Source organism: Trichosurus vulpecula, chromosome 2, assembly GCF_011100635.1.
Source record: "Trichosurus vulpecula isolate mTriVul1 chromosome 2, mTriVul1.pri, whole genome shotgun sequence".
NCBI lineage: Eukaryota > Metazoa > Chordata > Mammalia > Diprotodontia > Phalangeridae > Trichosurus > Trichosurus vulpecula.
In genome coordinates this window covers 48,628,547-48,642,822 of record NC_050574.1, presented here as the reverse complement: position 1 = coordinate 48,642,822, position 14,276 = coordinate 48,628,547, and the positions used below count along the sequence as shown (strand labels likewise).

Sequence of the window (14,276 nt, the reverse complement as noted above, 5' to 3'; positions counted from 1 at the left end):
CTAGGCAAGTCACTTAACCTTGTTTGCCTCAATTCTTTATCAGTAAAAGGAGCTGGAGAAGGAAATGGCAAACTATTCCAGTATCTCTGCCAAGAAGACCCCAAATGGAGTCATGAAGAGTCAGATATGACTGAAATGACTGAACATGTCCCTTATAATTTTGCAACATTTACTTTTGGTTGTGTGTTTGCATGGTTGTTCTTCCTGTTTACCTTGTTGCAGTCATTGTGTATGTTGTTTCTTAGTTCTTCTGACTTTACTCTGCAACAATTCATGTAGATCTTACCACTTAGTCTCTGTGTTGTATACATTTCATTATTTCTCACAGCTCAATCATATTCCATTGTCTTCATGAACAATTTGTTATTTAGTAGCTCACTGATCAATAGGCATCTACTTTGTATCCAAGTCTTTGTTATCACAAAAAAAGTTTTGTTATAAATATTTTGGTGTATATAGGAATTTTCTTTTTATCAATGGCCTTCTCAAGGTATTAACCTAGTTATAGAATCGCTGGATCAGGGTTTACAGGCACTGTATTTGCATAATTCCAAAATTGCTTTCCAAAATGGTTGTATGCATTCACAACTCCATCAGCAATGCTTTAGCGTGCCTCTCTTACCATAAACCCTCAAACATTGACTTGACTATTCACATCTTTTGTTATCCTTGCCAATTTGCAGGATGTGAGCTGAAACCCAGGGTTTTAATTTTCGTTTCCTTTATTATTAGTGATTTAGAGTATGTTAATACTTTGTAGTTGTTAATACTTTGTAATTCTTTCGAGAACTGTTTGTTGATATCTTTTGACCATTTATTTATTGTAGGAATGACTTTTAGTCACATATATGTACATTTATATATACATATGTATATATGTGTATGTATGTATAGGCATATATGTGAATATGTATCTATATTATGTGTGTATTGTGTAGATTACACATAGAGATATAAATATCTCTTGGATACAAGACTCTTGTCAGAGAAATTTGATAGAAAGTTTTTTGACTGCTTCATTTTTTATCCTAGGTGTATTAATTTTGTCCATTCAAAAGCTTTTCAGTTTCTTGTAATCAAAGTTATCTATTTTATCCTTTGTAGTTGCCTCCATGCCTTGTTTAGTTGAGAGTACACCTCCTAGTTGTATATATGAGAAGTATGTGATCTGTTTCTCTTCTAGTTTTTGATGGCATGATATTTAATATTAAGGTTGTGAACCTATTTAAAATTTATTGTGGAACAAGGCATAACGTGTTAGTCTAAGTCCAATTTCTGCCAGATTTCTTTCCAGTTTTTTCTAGCGGTTTTTATCAAATGGAAAGTTCTTTCCTAAGTTGTTTATGTTTTCTAGTTTATCCCCCAAAAAATGGGTATTTGAGTTCCATTGTTTCTGGTCCTCCTTTTTCAAGTCTGTTCCACTGATCTATCTCTCTACTTTTTAGCCAATTCCAGATGGCTTCGCTGAATGCTATTTTATAAGATAGTCTGAGGTCTGGACATACTATCCTTCCTTCATCCCTACCACTTTCCATAACTTCTCTTGCTATTCTAGATGTTTTGTTTTTTCAAATGAATTTGATCAGTATTTTACTAAACTCTGTAAAGTATCCCTTTGGAAACTCAATTGGCATAGCATTAAAATTGAAAATGAACTTTGGTGGTATTGTCATTTTTATTATATTGGCACATATATCTGGCCACTGGACCCAGATGGTTCCAGAAGAGAAAGCAGTGCTGGTGACTCTGCACAACCTTCCCTCACTTAAATCCAATTCACTTGCATGTCATGGCATCATCTTCCTGATGTCATGGTCTTCTTCAAGAACAAAGGACAAGCAACAACAACATTGACACAGCCCAGCCATGAACACTGAATATTCCCCCAGCTACTCAAATTATTCCTAATTTCTTTAAGGAACACTTTGTAATTAAACCTATACAAATGTTTCATGGGCTTTGGTGCTTTGATCCCCAAGTTTTTATGCATCTTGTAGCTATTTTCATTTCCCTCATTTCTTCTGGGATTTTGTAACTATTATATAGAAATGCAATTGATTTTTGAGAATTTTTTTGTAGTCTGCAACTTTGCCGAAGTTATTAATTGTCTGGATTAGTTTTATTGCTTGTTCCCTGGGGTTTTCCAAGTAAACCATATCATCAGCAAGTAGGGATAGCTTTATCTTCTCTTTATCTATCTTTATGCCTTTATTTTTTCTCTTACCTTACTGCTACTACTATCATTTCTAAAACTACAGCAAACAAAAGTGGGGAGAGTTGGTATCCGTGATTTACTGGAAAAGATTCTAGCATATCCCCATTGCATATGATACTTACTTCTGGTTTGAATTCAATTTTTCCTTGATTGCACCCTTGCTCCTAATTTCCCCATTTCTGTCAAGGTCATCATCTTCATCCTTCCAGTCATTCCAGTTAGGGACTTAAAAGTCATTCTGACTCTTCTTTATTCTCCACCCTCCATATCAGCTGCTAAGTCTTCATAACTTATAACCATTCCTCATTTTTTCCTACTCACACATCCTAGTTAAAGCCCTCATTACTTTTTACATGCCACCTGGTTTCCAGCCAGCCCCTTCCCTCTCCAATCTAACCTTCACATAACTGCCAAATTGGTATTTCTAAAGTGTAGATCTGGCCACGTGTATCAACAATCCAGCTAGCAGCTTCTGTGGGGGTGTAAGATCCACCAACAACCAGCACCCAGAAAGCTGCCACCACAGGTCCTTTTGATCTGCTTTACTTAAGGAAAGCAACGTTAAAGTGTTAACAATCTTACTTTAATCCAGCATACAAATATCATTTGCTGAGTTCAGGGGAAAAACCAGCACCTTGAATTACAGACCAAATACAATTCAACATCTGGGTGTACAGCCGGGGAGCTCATTGTAATGGCTGGCCCAGAGTCACTCACCACTCCTGCTGTGGCTCCGGGCTCTGAGTGAGAATGCTAACCTCTGCGCTTATATATCCTGTTCAGGGCCCCCGAAGGGCCCCGACCTCACCCAGGCTGGGCATGGAAAAGTTCTCCACCCCCAATATCACATCAGATACAAATCAATAGCTCCCAATTGTCTCAGTGCTGAGAAATACAAAAACAACCCACTTTATCTGCCCCATTCAAACAAAGGCCAGAATCATTAAAGGTCAACAGCAAAAAGTCCCACCTTAATTACTATTACACCATGTTATTCCCCCCCTAGGCAGAGAGACTAGTTAAAAGTCTACTGCAAAAGTCCAGGTGAGAGGTTATGAGACCCTGAATTAGGATAGTGGTCATGTGAATGAAGAGAAAAGAATGGATGCAAGAGATTTTGCCAAAGTAGAAGAAACAAAGACTTGGCAGTTGATTGGATATAAGGGATGAGAGAGAAGAGGGAGTCAAGGAGAGCTGAGGTTACAATCCTGGGTGACTGAAAGGGCAGTGTCCTTAACAGAAATCAGGAAGTTAGGAAGAAGGTACAGGTTTGCAAGAAAGTTGAGTTCAGTTTTGGACATGTTGACTTTCCAGTAAATGGTTAGTGATGGAATTCAGAAGAGAACTGGGACTGGGTGGATAGATCTTCTGCATAGAGATAAGAGTCCAATCCATGGAGAGATAAAATCAACAGGAGGGAGTATAAAGAAGAAAGGAAGGAGAACCCAGAATAGAACCCTAGAATACATCCATGCCTAGGGGGTGAGATGAAGATGGTATTCTGTAAAGAAAGGTGAGAAAGAACAGCTAGACAGGTAAAGCAGGCAAGACCAAGAAAGAGCAGGGTCATGAAAACTCAGGAAAGGAGTATCTAAGAGCAGAGTGTGGGCGATACTGTCGAATGCTACAGACAGGTCAAGGAAGATAAGGCAGAAATGACCATTTATCTTTAGGAAAAGCAAAGCCATTAGCAAAAAAGAGATCATTTTTGTTGAATGATGAGGTGTCATGCCAGATTGTAATGATCTGAGAAATGAGTATCAGGTAAGAAAATGGGGGCAACAGGTGTAGACAGTTTTTTTTTGCACTATAGGATAGTGGCTGATGGAGGAGGTATAATCTGCACTGTGGGAGTCCTCTAATTTGAGGTGAGAATACTATCCTTGCCCTTAGGGAGCCCTAAATCTGATGGTGGAAACACAGTCCCTAACCTTAGGGAGTCCCCAGTCTAAGGGAAGAGATATAGTTCCTGTCCCCAAGGATCCTCCCAAGTCTTAAAGGGGAAAGTCTTTGACATTAGGGAGCCTGAGTGATGGTGGCGGATAATCCTAGGTCTGATGGGTTAGATCAGATTCACAGTCACGAATCAACAAAAGCAAATGACTCGTACACCCAGTGTCTGAAAGTGCTGAACGGGCTACCTCCCTTGTTTCTATCTCCTCCTTCCCTCCATCCATCTCTCATTCTCTCTCCCTTCTTTCTCTCCTCCAGTTCCTCTCCTTTCCCTTTTCTTTCTCTCTCCTCCCCCTTTTCCGCTACTCCTCCTCCTCCTCCTTCCCCCTTTCCTAAACACGTCCTCATGGAAGGTCGCTCCTGGTCCAGTGCCTCCATCTCTCCTATTTCCCAGTCTCCCTCTTCCTCCCCTTCTCTCCCTCCTCCTCATCCTCCTCTTTCTTCTCTTCCTAAGCAGGTCCCCATTGCCATCACATACACACATCCTTTGATTCCTCCACCCTCCCTTCTGCCCCTTTCACAGCCCCCTCCCATTATCAGCAGAACTGGAATGCTTCTGGATGAGCTCAGCCTCAGTCCCTGCTTTGGTTTGTTTGGAATGTCAGCACCAACATCTCAGCGGGAAAACCTTCTACCCCCTACGTCCCCACCCACCAGCCCGCCAACCCCCCTCCTCGATCCTGCTACTGCCTGCCAGAGACCTATATTTAGCCAGTGGACAAGAGGGCTGGCCCGGAGCCTGGGGGGCGGCTGAGGGCCTTATAAAGCCCCAATCACCAGGGCCCCAAGCACTCCCGTAGATCAGCCTGCCTGCCCTGCTGTGCCTCCTTGCGATTCCTGGGACAGAGCCCTCCCCCACCTAGTGAATGAGCCACAAGACCTCCTCTACCTTCCGAGCGGAACACAGTTTCCACTCTTCCTCATCTTCTTCATCCTCCTCAGCCTCCCACAACCCTCCTGCTCGGGACCTGCCCATGGAGAAGGCTCTGAGCATGTTTTCTGAGGATTTCGGCAGCTTCATGCGGCCCCACACTGAGCCTTTGGGCTTTCCAGGCAAGTTGGGATGGAAAGGAAAGAAGGCAGGAGATCCAGGGAGCATGGTCTCTTTGGCACAGCTGGGAGGGAGACAGAGGCAGATGGATGTACCCGCACCCAGGACTCCATCGGTTCCAAAAGCCTGTTATAGCCAACTCCGCCAGCAGGAGGTGCTATGGGAGCTGGGGTGGGGCAGGTGTGGCCACAAGGGGAAAGCAGTGGCTATAAAGGACAGATGTGGATACAATGGATAAGTGTAGTCATGAGAATCAGCTATGGCCCAAAAAGGTAGATGGGGTTCTTTGCTGTCGACTAGCCAAAGTCAGAAGATCTCATTTAAATCCTAGTTCTGTTACTTGCTTCCTGTCTTGCCTTAGGCAAGTCACTTAACCTCTTGGGCCTCAGTTTCCTCCTCTGTAAAATAAGAGGGTTGGACTAGATGGACTAGATGACCTCTAAAGCCTCTTTCATTTCTAACCCTATGATGGGTTCTGGCCTAGAGGGAGCCCGGGGAAATGAATAGGAATTTGGGGTGAAGAGGGCATCCCAACTGACTAGGAAGGAACCTGGGATCCTAGATCCAGGGCTACAAAGGACCTCAGAAGCCATCTGGACCAACTCCTCCATTTTACAGATGAGGAAACTGAGACCCAGCTTAGGTGACTTGCTCTAGGTCGCACAGATGGCACAACTGAGACTCAAAGGCAGGTCCTTGGGATTCCAGAGTACTGACTCCTTGGAATGATGGGAGTTTGGGGGTTTTCAGAGAACACTCACTGCTGCTAGTCTGAAGGTGGCCTGGCTGGGGTGGGGGGGGGGGATGGAGAGATGTGTCAGGGTTTAGAGGTAGAGGAAAAACCAGGAGGGGAAGAGTTGGGGAGGGGCTATAGCCAAGACATGTGGGGCCCAGGACTGGAGAAGCTGTCTCCTGTAATCACTCTGGAATGGGAAAAAACCCAGATGCCATGGTGTAATGGAAAAAGCGCTGGATTGGGAGTCAGAGAGAGGACCTGGGTTCTAATCAGGCAAGTCCTTCATCTCTTCATCTGTAAAATGAAGGGGCTACATTAGATCATCTCCAAGGTCTCTTCCAGCAGCAGCATTCTATTGATCATCTAATGGGTATTTGGGAAGAGGAAAGAAAGGCAGAATCAGCCTCCTCACATTCAGGACTGAAAATCACTCCGTCTCCTATTTCCCACCCCCAACCCCTGCCACGACAGCCCGATCTGGGGGTACAGGCAATATCAAGACCCTGGGAGACTCCTACCAGTTCGCAGTGGACGTGAGCGATTTCTCCCCAGAAGATATCATTGTCACCACATCCAACAACCAGATTGAGGTTCGAGCTGAGAAGGTGAGCGGCACTCTGTCCCAATTAGACTTGAGGATCCCATCCATCCCTCCTGACCCAGCCGAGTCTGCCCTCTTCCTTTGGGATCTCCCCAGACTCGCTCTGCAGACAAGGTGGGCAAAGGGGAGTGGTTAGGGAAACCTAAATGAGATTAGAAGAAGTAGAAGAGGAGAGAAATAAGGTGAGGCAAGGGCAGAAGGAGATTGGGGGGTGGGGAGAAGGGGGGAGGGCAATAGGATGCAAAGCAGCATGTAATTCACTATAACTAATCTTGGACTGGGAGAAGAGATGAGAAAATGAACCTTCTTTCTTTGCAGAGGTGGGGGACTATGGATCTGTAATACTGCATATATTGTCAGACTCAGTCTATCTATAGGTTAGTTCTTCTGAACTGCTCTTTCTCCCCTTTTTTATTCTCTGTTGCAAGAGAATATCAGTCTGGGGAGGGGAGGGGAAAGGGACATATTTGGAAACGAAGCTCATGTAAAAACAAAACATGTCAACGCTTTTTATTAAGGGGAGGTGTAACAAGAGTTGAGGAGATGGAAAATAGAGGAATAGGGCAGAGTATCAGAGACAGAAGCAGAGACTGGATGGGAGATATACTTGGGAAGACAGGGAGTGGACAGATCTCAATGGAGACAGGAAGAGAGTGGGTACCAGCCAGTCTCCCGCTCCCTCCGAGAACTGGGAGGCCCACTTTCTCAGGACTCATGAGTCTAGTTTCCTGGATCTTGGGTGGGCCACAAGCCCTGACCAGCCCTTGGAGCCTCTAAGGCTTGGGGGATGAAAGAAAACATCAGGCAGGCCATGGGAGGCAGTTCAGGCCCCAAGGACCTCACTAAGGTTTTCCTGTGCTTTGCTGCTCATTTCTCAGTAGCAGCCCCAGAACAGGGGTGGGGGGGATGGGCTGGGGGGGCACGGGGGCCGCTATGCTCCAAAAGGAAGAAACATCGCATTAGTGGCCCTACTCTGTATAACCTTTCATTGGAGGGACCAGAAGGAGGCCAACAGCTCTCCCCTGGCTTCCTGAGGACACAACAAATCTGTCCACAACCTATGAATGAATGAACAAGCGTTTATTAAGACTTTACCAGATGCTCAAATAATAACAATGATAACTCGCATTTGCATTACTCTTTAAAGTTTGCAAAGTTCTCTCCTTGTAAGGTAAGGGGTAAGGGCTGTGGGAGATAGGTGGTACAAGTACTATCATTACCATTTTACAGAGAGGAAAACTGAGCCTCAGAGAAGGGGAATGATGGGCCTAAAGTCACCTGGCTAACACGAGTCAGGGCCAGTCCTGAAGCCCAGGTCTTCTGACTGAGACCCCTGGTTTCACAGCTAGGAAGTGGCAAGTCTGTGGCCATAACTCAACTCTTACTGCAAGCTACCTCCTCATCCTGTGCCTCAGTTTCCCTGTTTGTAGAAGGGGAAGTGCTAGCCCTGTTGATTCAAGGTGAGCTGTAGGTGGGCACCAGCAATGGGCCAGGAATGCAGCCAGCTCTGAAAGATGGACTCTAGGGGACTGGACCAGGTCCTATTTCCAGGGAGCAGGAAGGAGAAACCAGCACAGCTACCACCCACAGTTGTCCCTGCAGACGACCCCGGTGCCAGCCCCAGACAGCCCAGGCATGTGCCAGTCCTGATGCCCAGTGACTGGACATGACTCATGCTCCCTCTTGCCACCATCAGAACACTATGTCCTGGCTAGAGGCCACTGGGAGGAGCCACCTAGGCCTAAACATTGACCTGGCTTTCTGTGGGTGGGCACTTAATTAAGGCAGGTATCTAAGGAAGGGAAGGGAAGGGTATTCCAGAGAAGACCCTTCATTCCTACCCTATGGCTTCCCAGAGTGGATTCCTGAAAACAATATAAACCTACCCCCATCCCTAGCATAGCACCTGAATCCCCCTCCCTGAAATCCTTTCTTTCTCCTTGATGAGGAGCCAGCTCCTTCACTAACCCCCCAATTTAGTCCCCCTCACTGAACCCTCACTCCTATCAGAGATTCCATCTCCTCATTGAACTCTATCCCCTTTGTTGACCCCATCTCCTTAATTAATTCCCACTCCCCTCTCGCTGAGCCCCGTTCCCCTTCGCTATGCCCCATTTCCCTCCTATTCCCCTCTGTTGAGGCCTTACCTCCCTAATTGATCTCCATCCCCACTTCCTTCATCACCACGTCAAGCTTCTCCATCCTGCTCACTTCACCTCCATCCCATTTCCTGAGGTCCCCCTGTTCCCCTCCTGGACCTGAAAGTATTTGAAATGTGCTCAATTGACCAGGAAAAACAAACACCTGGACACATGGTATAAGCTCTTTGCTGGCCACAGTCAGGTGCTCTTAACTTCTGGCCACCCAACCCTGGCCACACCCTCCTCACTGTCCCAGTACACATTTCACTAAACTGTGTTTTACTGGGTTTAGGGAGAAAAGGGAAGATTGCAAGGTCTTTGTTTCCTTCAGGAAGGTCACAGCAAGGCCAAAGTGACCTGTGTTGACCCCTTCCTCCTCTACCCCCAGCTGGCCCCAGATGGCACTGTCATGAATACCTTCACCCACAAATGCCAGCTCCCAGAAGATGTGGACCCCACATCCGTGACCTCAGCCCTGGGCGATGACGGGAGCCTCACCATCCGTGCCCGACGCCACCCCCACCCGGAGCATGTGCAGCAGACCTTCCGAACTGAGATCAAAATTTGAGGGGCTACATCCTGGAGCCTCTCTGGCCTGCCCAAGGGGAGTGTTCTCCTCTACTTTCCCCCCACTAACAGGCCCGATAAAAAAGCTTTCATTCTCTCCTCTTCATCCCCAACTTGGCTGGGGCTTGGATGGAGCTCTGGGTTCCATGTCTTAGATCTTGGTTCTGGGATCTCAGTTCCAAGCCTCTCATCTCCACTCCCCAACCCTGGTTCCAGCTCCCCTTCTGTGACCCCTGGTGGGTCACTCCAGAAGCCCAGGGCACTTGATTTAGATTGGGGTGGAAACTGTGATCCTCTTTACCACCCCTAGGGCAGGCCTACCCCTGTACCCCATGTAAGTTCTAGATCAATACATTGGGACTCATGCTTAGTTGGCTCTGGGTGCTAGATCTGGACAGCTTAGAGCAGAACCTCTCTCAAGGGAGTGTTCTTAACTTCTAGGGTAAGAAACTTGGAGGGAAGAGGGAGCTTTGGAGAAGGGATTTGGTTTCTGGGATTTGGGACAGCATTGAGACTAATGGAAAATATTCTTAGTGCATCCTTCAGTCTTTTCTGGGCTCCAGATATATGGAGGAAACCGAAGTAGGAATGAGGGGTCCCTCAGCACCGTGTGTAAACTAAGACTCTTTCCCTTTTTCTTAGGACTGGGAGTCAAATATGGATAGAGACCCATTCAAGGGAGGTGGCGGGGGGGGGGGTCTCTTGGGAAGTTCTGAGACTTGGCCTAAGCTGACTCTCTTCTCCCATTCAATCCCCTGAAAAGTGGATTGTGTTTGTCCCAGTACCCAACAGAGTGCTAAGAAAGGGAAGAGGCCAGTAGTCCCAGCGATCAATCAACAAGCAATTTTTAAGTATCTTTTATGTCATGGTTACCCCTTCTCCCATCACCAGTGACCCTGTGTCCTTAAAACATCCTAGGTCAATGAAAGAGCCCTGGACTTGAAGCCAGAGGACCTTAGCTCAGATCTCAAATCTGCTCTTGGTCACCTATGTGACCTTGACCATGTCTCCTAACCCTTCTAGCCTCAGTTTCCTCAGTTGTAAATTGGGTCAGACTATAGTAGCTCTAAGGTCCTTTCTCATTCTCCAGTCTATGCTCCTTTAGAGTGGATCCCAATTCTACAATCTGACTTGGACTTGCCATGATGCGCCAGCTGGGCCTCCCTCCATCCCCACAGCCTTCCATCTGCCCCCTGCATCCCCACCCCCAGCAGCATTGCTCTGGATCTCTGGGGATCTGCACCTCACTCTGGCCATAGGGATGCATGGAGACCTCCACGTACAGTATCCTCTCCTTGTTAGGTCCCAAACCCATTGTCCCCAGCCTCCCCGGTCTTTTCCCTGGCCAATGTCTATAAACCCAGCTAGACAGTGCAGTCCCTTCTGGCTTTACCATCTGATGAGCCTGTGGTGGGAGGGGAGGGGAGACCATAGGGATGGCAAGAGTCCACTTACTGTGGACAAATAAGACTAATCCTAAGAACATATCATTTTACAAAGCACTTCCCTCACAAAAGCCCTAGGAGGTAGGCAGGGCAATTATTCCTCCCTCTATTTTTTAGAAGAGGAAACTGAGGCTTAATGTTAGGATAGATCCATGTATCTAAGCTAGCACTCAAACCCAGGCCTCCTGACCTCAAGGCCAATCCCCTTCAGTCTATACCAGATTCCAGGGTCATCACACAACCTCCTCCATCTCCCAGCCCAACCTCAGCCCTGGGCTCCCTGGCCCCCTCTCTCTTCCAGGCTCCGAGTCATCTCCTGGGGCTCTTACCCCAGCCACCACCTATGCCCTGGAGCAGGGGGAGCAGCCTATCAGTATCCTGTCTGTATATAGGGATTTTTCTAACCTGGGTTGGTTCCTGATAAATTATTTATGACTGCTGCTGTCTAGTGCCTAATGGTCTCGGCCTCAGCCCCTTGAGAAATAATAAGAGCCAGAATTAACGTTTGTGCAGTACTCTAAGGATCGAAACCAGCTTTACTTAGGTTATTCCATGTCAGACTCACAATAGCCCTGTGAGAAAGAGACTATGGAGGACAGGGAAGGGAATAAACATTTATTTATACAGTGCTTGCTATGTGCCTGGCACTGTGCAAAGTGCTTTACTCTTATTATCTCATTTGGTCCTCATAACAACCCTGGGAGGGAGGTATTCTTATTATCCCTGTATTATAGATGAGAAAAACTGAGGCAGAAGTGAGGTGACTTGCCCAGGGTCACATGGCTAGCAAGTGTCCGAGGCTGAATTTGAACTCAGGTCTTCCTGATCCCGGACCTAGAACTTTATCCACTGTGGGTACCCCCATTTTATAGATGAGGAAACCAAGGCTCAGAGAGGTTGTTTAGTGTAATACAGTAGAAAGAGTGCTGGATTTGGAATCTGAGGATCTGAGAGCAAATTCTGCCTCTGGCACTTACTAGCTGTGTGACCTTGGACAAGTCACTTAACCTCTTTGGGACTCAGTTTCCTCTACTGCAAAATAAACCCTTGGATGAAGTGACTTCTTTTTTTTAAATGGGGGTTAAGTGACTTGCTCAAGGTCACACAGCTAGTAAGTGTCAAGTGTCTGAGGTCAAATTTGAACTCAGGTCCTCCTGACTCCAGGGCTGGTACACTATTCACTGTACCACCTAACTGCCCCTTGAAGTGACTTCTAAGGTGCTGTCCAGTTCTGGAGCTATGATTCTATAGACCACCCAAGGTCAATGTTGGAGGCTGGCTTTGAAGCCAGGTGTTCCCACCGCCAGGTGTAGCTTTGCATTCAGTACCTTCTGATGCTACATGACATGGGGTCAGAGGGGTCCTTGGTGAATAGCATTTCTTCTTTTGCTTCTCCACTCACTGGGCAGGCCATTGTCCTCAACAAAAGTTTTTCCCCTCTGGACCAGGGCAATGCCCAGGACCTGGAGGCTCCACCCTGTTCACAGTCAGTCAAGAAGTATTTATCAAGCACCTACTGTGTGCTTTCATATTACATTTGAGATTTTTTTTTTAACAGATTTTACATTTTGCGTTTTCTAGATGAGTCCCTGCCTTCCCCAAACTTGGGTTTGCCCGCTGGTTCCCAGAGTGGTGCGCCCTGCTCCAAAACATCCAACCTTCTTCCTAAATCAATTAATCAATCTATGAAGAAAGCTTGATTAAGTGCCTCCTGTATGCCAGCACTATACAAAGACCAAAATGAAGCAATCCCTGCCCTCGAGGTGCTTACGTTCTCTCAGGGGAGACAGCATACAGACATAGAACTCTACATAAAATACAGGGGGAAACATATATATAAAATATACTAGACCTGTCATTTCATTGGCATAGGGGACATCTGGATCAGGAGAGTCCTACCAAAGCACACTTCTCTGTCATTTAGTCTCAGAGTTGCCGAGGGCCTAAGAGGTCAAGAGAATCACACGGCCACTATAGGTCAGAGGCAAGACTTCAATACACTCCGAGGCTAATTCTCCACCCATTACACTGTGTTGCCTCTCATACATTTGTCTAAAATGTAACATGAAGAGATTTGAGGGGAGGGGGAAGCCCTCAGGGCCCAGGGAGAAGCACCTTGGCCTTTGTTTGGGGGCCTCTCTGGTTAGGGCACCTCCAGATTTTGTCTTCTCTCTCATCTAGAGGTCTATGAATATAGTTTGTGTCTACACCATTCCTACCAGTCATACATGGTCTTCTTTCAGCTTAAAAAACAAACAACAACAACAACAACAACACACACACACACACACACACACATACACACACACTCTACCATTTCCAGTTAGAGTTTGCCTCCGTTGATGTCTTCTTCTGATGCCTACTTGTAGTGTGGAAGTGACTCTGTTCTCAAAAGCCATGCCAAGGGAGTGACTGATCTCATGAGCTTCTTTCCAGCAATGGCCGTATCTAAGAATTTGAATTTATATAGCATTTCGAGGCTTGTAAAGCACTTTACAAATGTTATCTCACTTGGTCCTCACAACAGGAGGTAGATGCTATCATAATCCCCACTTTATAGACAAAAATAACTGAGACCAACAGAAGCTAAAGTGACTTATTCAGAATCGCACAGCTACTCAGTGCCTGAGGCTGGATGTGAGCTCAGTCTTCCTAATTCCGGGTCTTTGGCTCTATCCACAGCCGCCTGGGGACCAGCCCGGCTGTTTTGAGGGTACCACTAGGCTGGTTGTAGGGTAATTATCTTTGGGGCCACAGCCACTCTCTGAGACCATTAGGGTCAAGTTCTACTTCAGTATCGAGTACCCAAGCAGAAGAAATTGCAGAATCTTAATGTCTTATTATAGGTTCGCTAAGCTCTTTCCTTACAACAGCATTGAGGTGGGAGGAGGCAAGCACTTTGCTTCCCATTTTACGGATGAAGGAACTGATGTTTCCAGAGGTGAGTGGATCATCCAGGCTCACACACTGAAGAAGAGTATGATGGGTAGACAGAGAAGGCTTCATGGAGGTGGTGGCACAGCTGGACATGGTGGGTGGTCACAGATGGGAATTCCTTCCAGGTTGGGGAATGGAGGATAGTATGAGAAAAGACATTAAGATTCCAGAGGGAAAAAAAGACTCCAGAGAAGGACAGAGTAGACCATTCTGACTGGGACAGATGGAGCATATGAAAGGGAATAATGTGAGATAAGTGAGTTTGGTAAAGTGGAGTCAGGTATACCTTATTAAGGGCAGGCAGGTGGTGCCATAGTGCCTAGAGTGCCAAGCCTGGAGTCAGGAAAACCTGAGTTCAAATCCAGCCTCAGACACTAGCTGTGTGACCCTGGGCAAATCACTTAATCCAGCTTGCCTCAGTTTTCTCATCTGTAAAATGAGCTAGGGAAGAAAATGGAAAACCATTCCAGTATCTTTGCCAAGAAAACCAAATTGGCTCATGGAGAGTCAGACACAAATGAAACAACTGACCAACAACAAACATACCTTCTTAACATTGTCTTTTCCTAATTACCTTCTCTACTACCAATTTACCTTTTTTTCTTCTGGTAACTTTAATACTTAGAACCT

General features: G+C 46.2%; 1 protein-coding gene across 1 annotated transcript; it reads left to right on the top strand.

Moving 5' to 3' along the window:
- Positions 1 to 4,895: 4,895 nt before the first annotated feature.
- HSPB7 (heat shock protein family B (small) member 7) lies at positions 4,896 to 11,338 on the top strand. Its single transcript, XM_036747324.1, has 3 exons — positions 4,896 to 5,221; positions 6,427 to 6,560; positions 9,086 to 11,338. The coding sequence occupies exons 1-3, from the start codon at positions 5,035 to 5,037 to the stop codon at positions 9,263 to 9,265; spliced, it is 501 nt and encodes a 166-aa protein (XP_036603219.1). The 5' UTR covers positions 4,896 to 5,034; the 3' UTR covers positions 9,266 to 11,338.
- Positions 11,339 to 14,276: the final 2,938 nt, after the last annotated feature.

Coding starts and splice junctions, on each gene's coding strand:
- HSPB7 (XM_036747324.1), top strand. CDS start 5,035: ATGAGCCACAAGACCTCCTCTACCTTCCGAGCGGAACACAGTTTCCAC. Junction 5,222..6,426: donor TGAGCCTTTGGGCTTTCCAG/GCAAGTTGGGAT, acceptor CTGCCACGACAG/CCCGATCTGGGGGTACAGGC. Junction 6,561..9,085: donor TTGAGGTTCGAGCTGAGAAG/GTGAGCGGCACT, acceptor CTCTACCCCCAG/CTGGCCCCAGATGGCACTGT.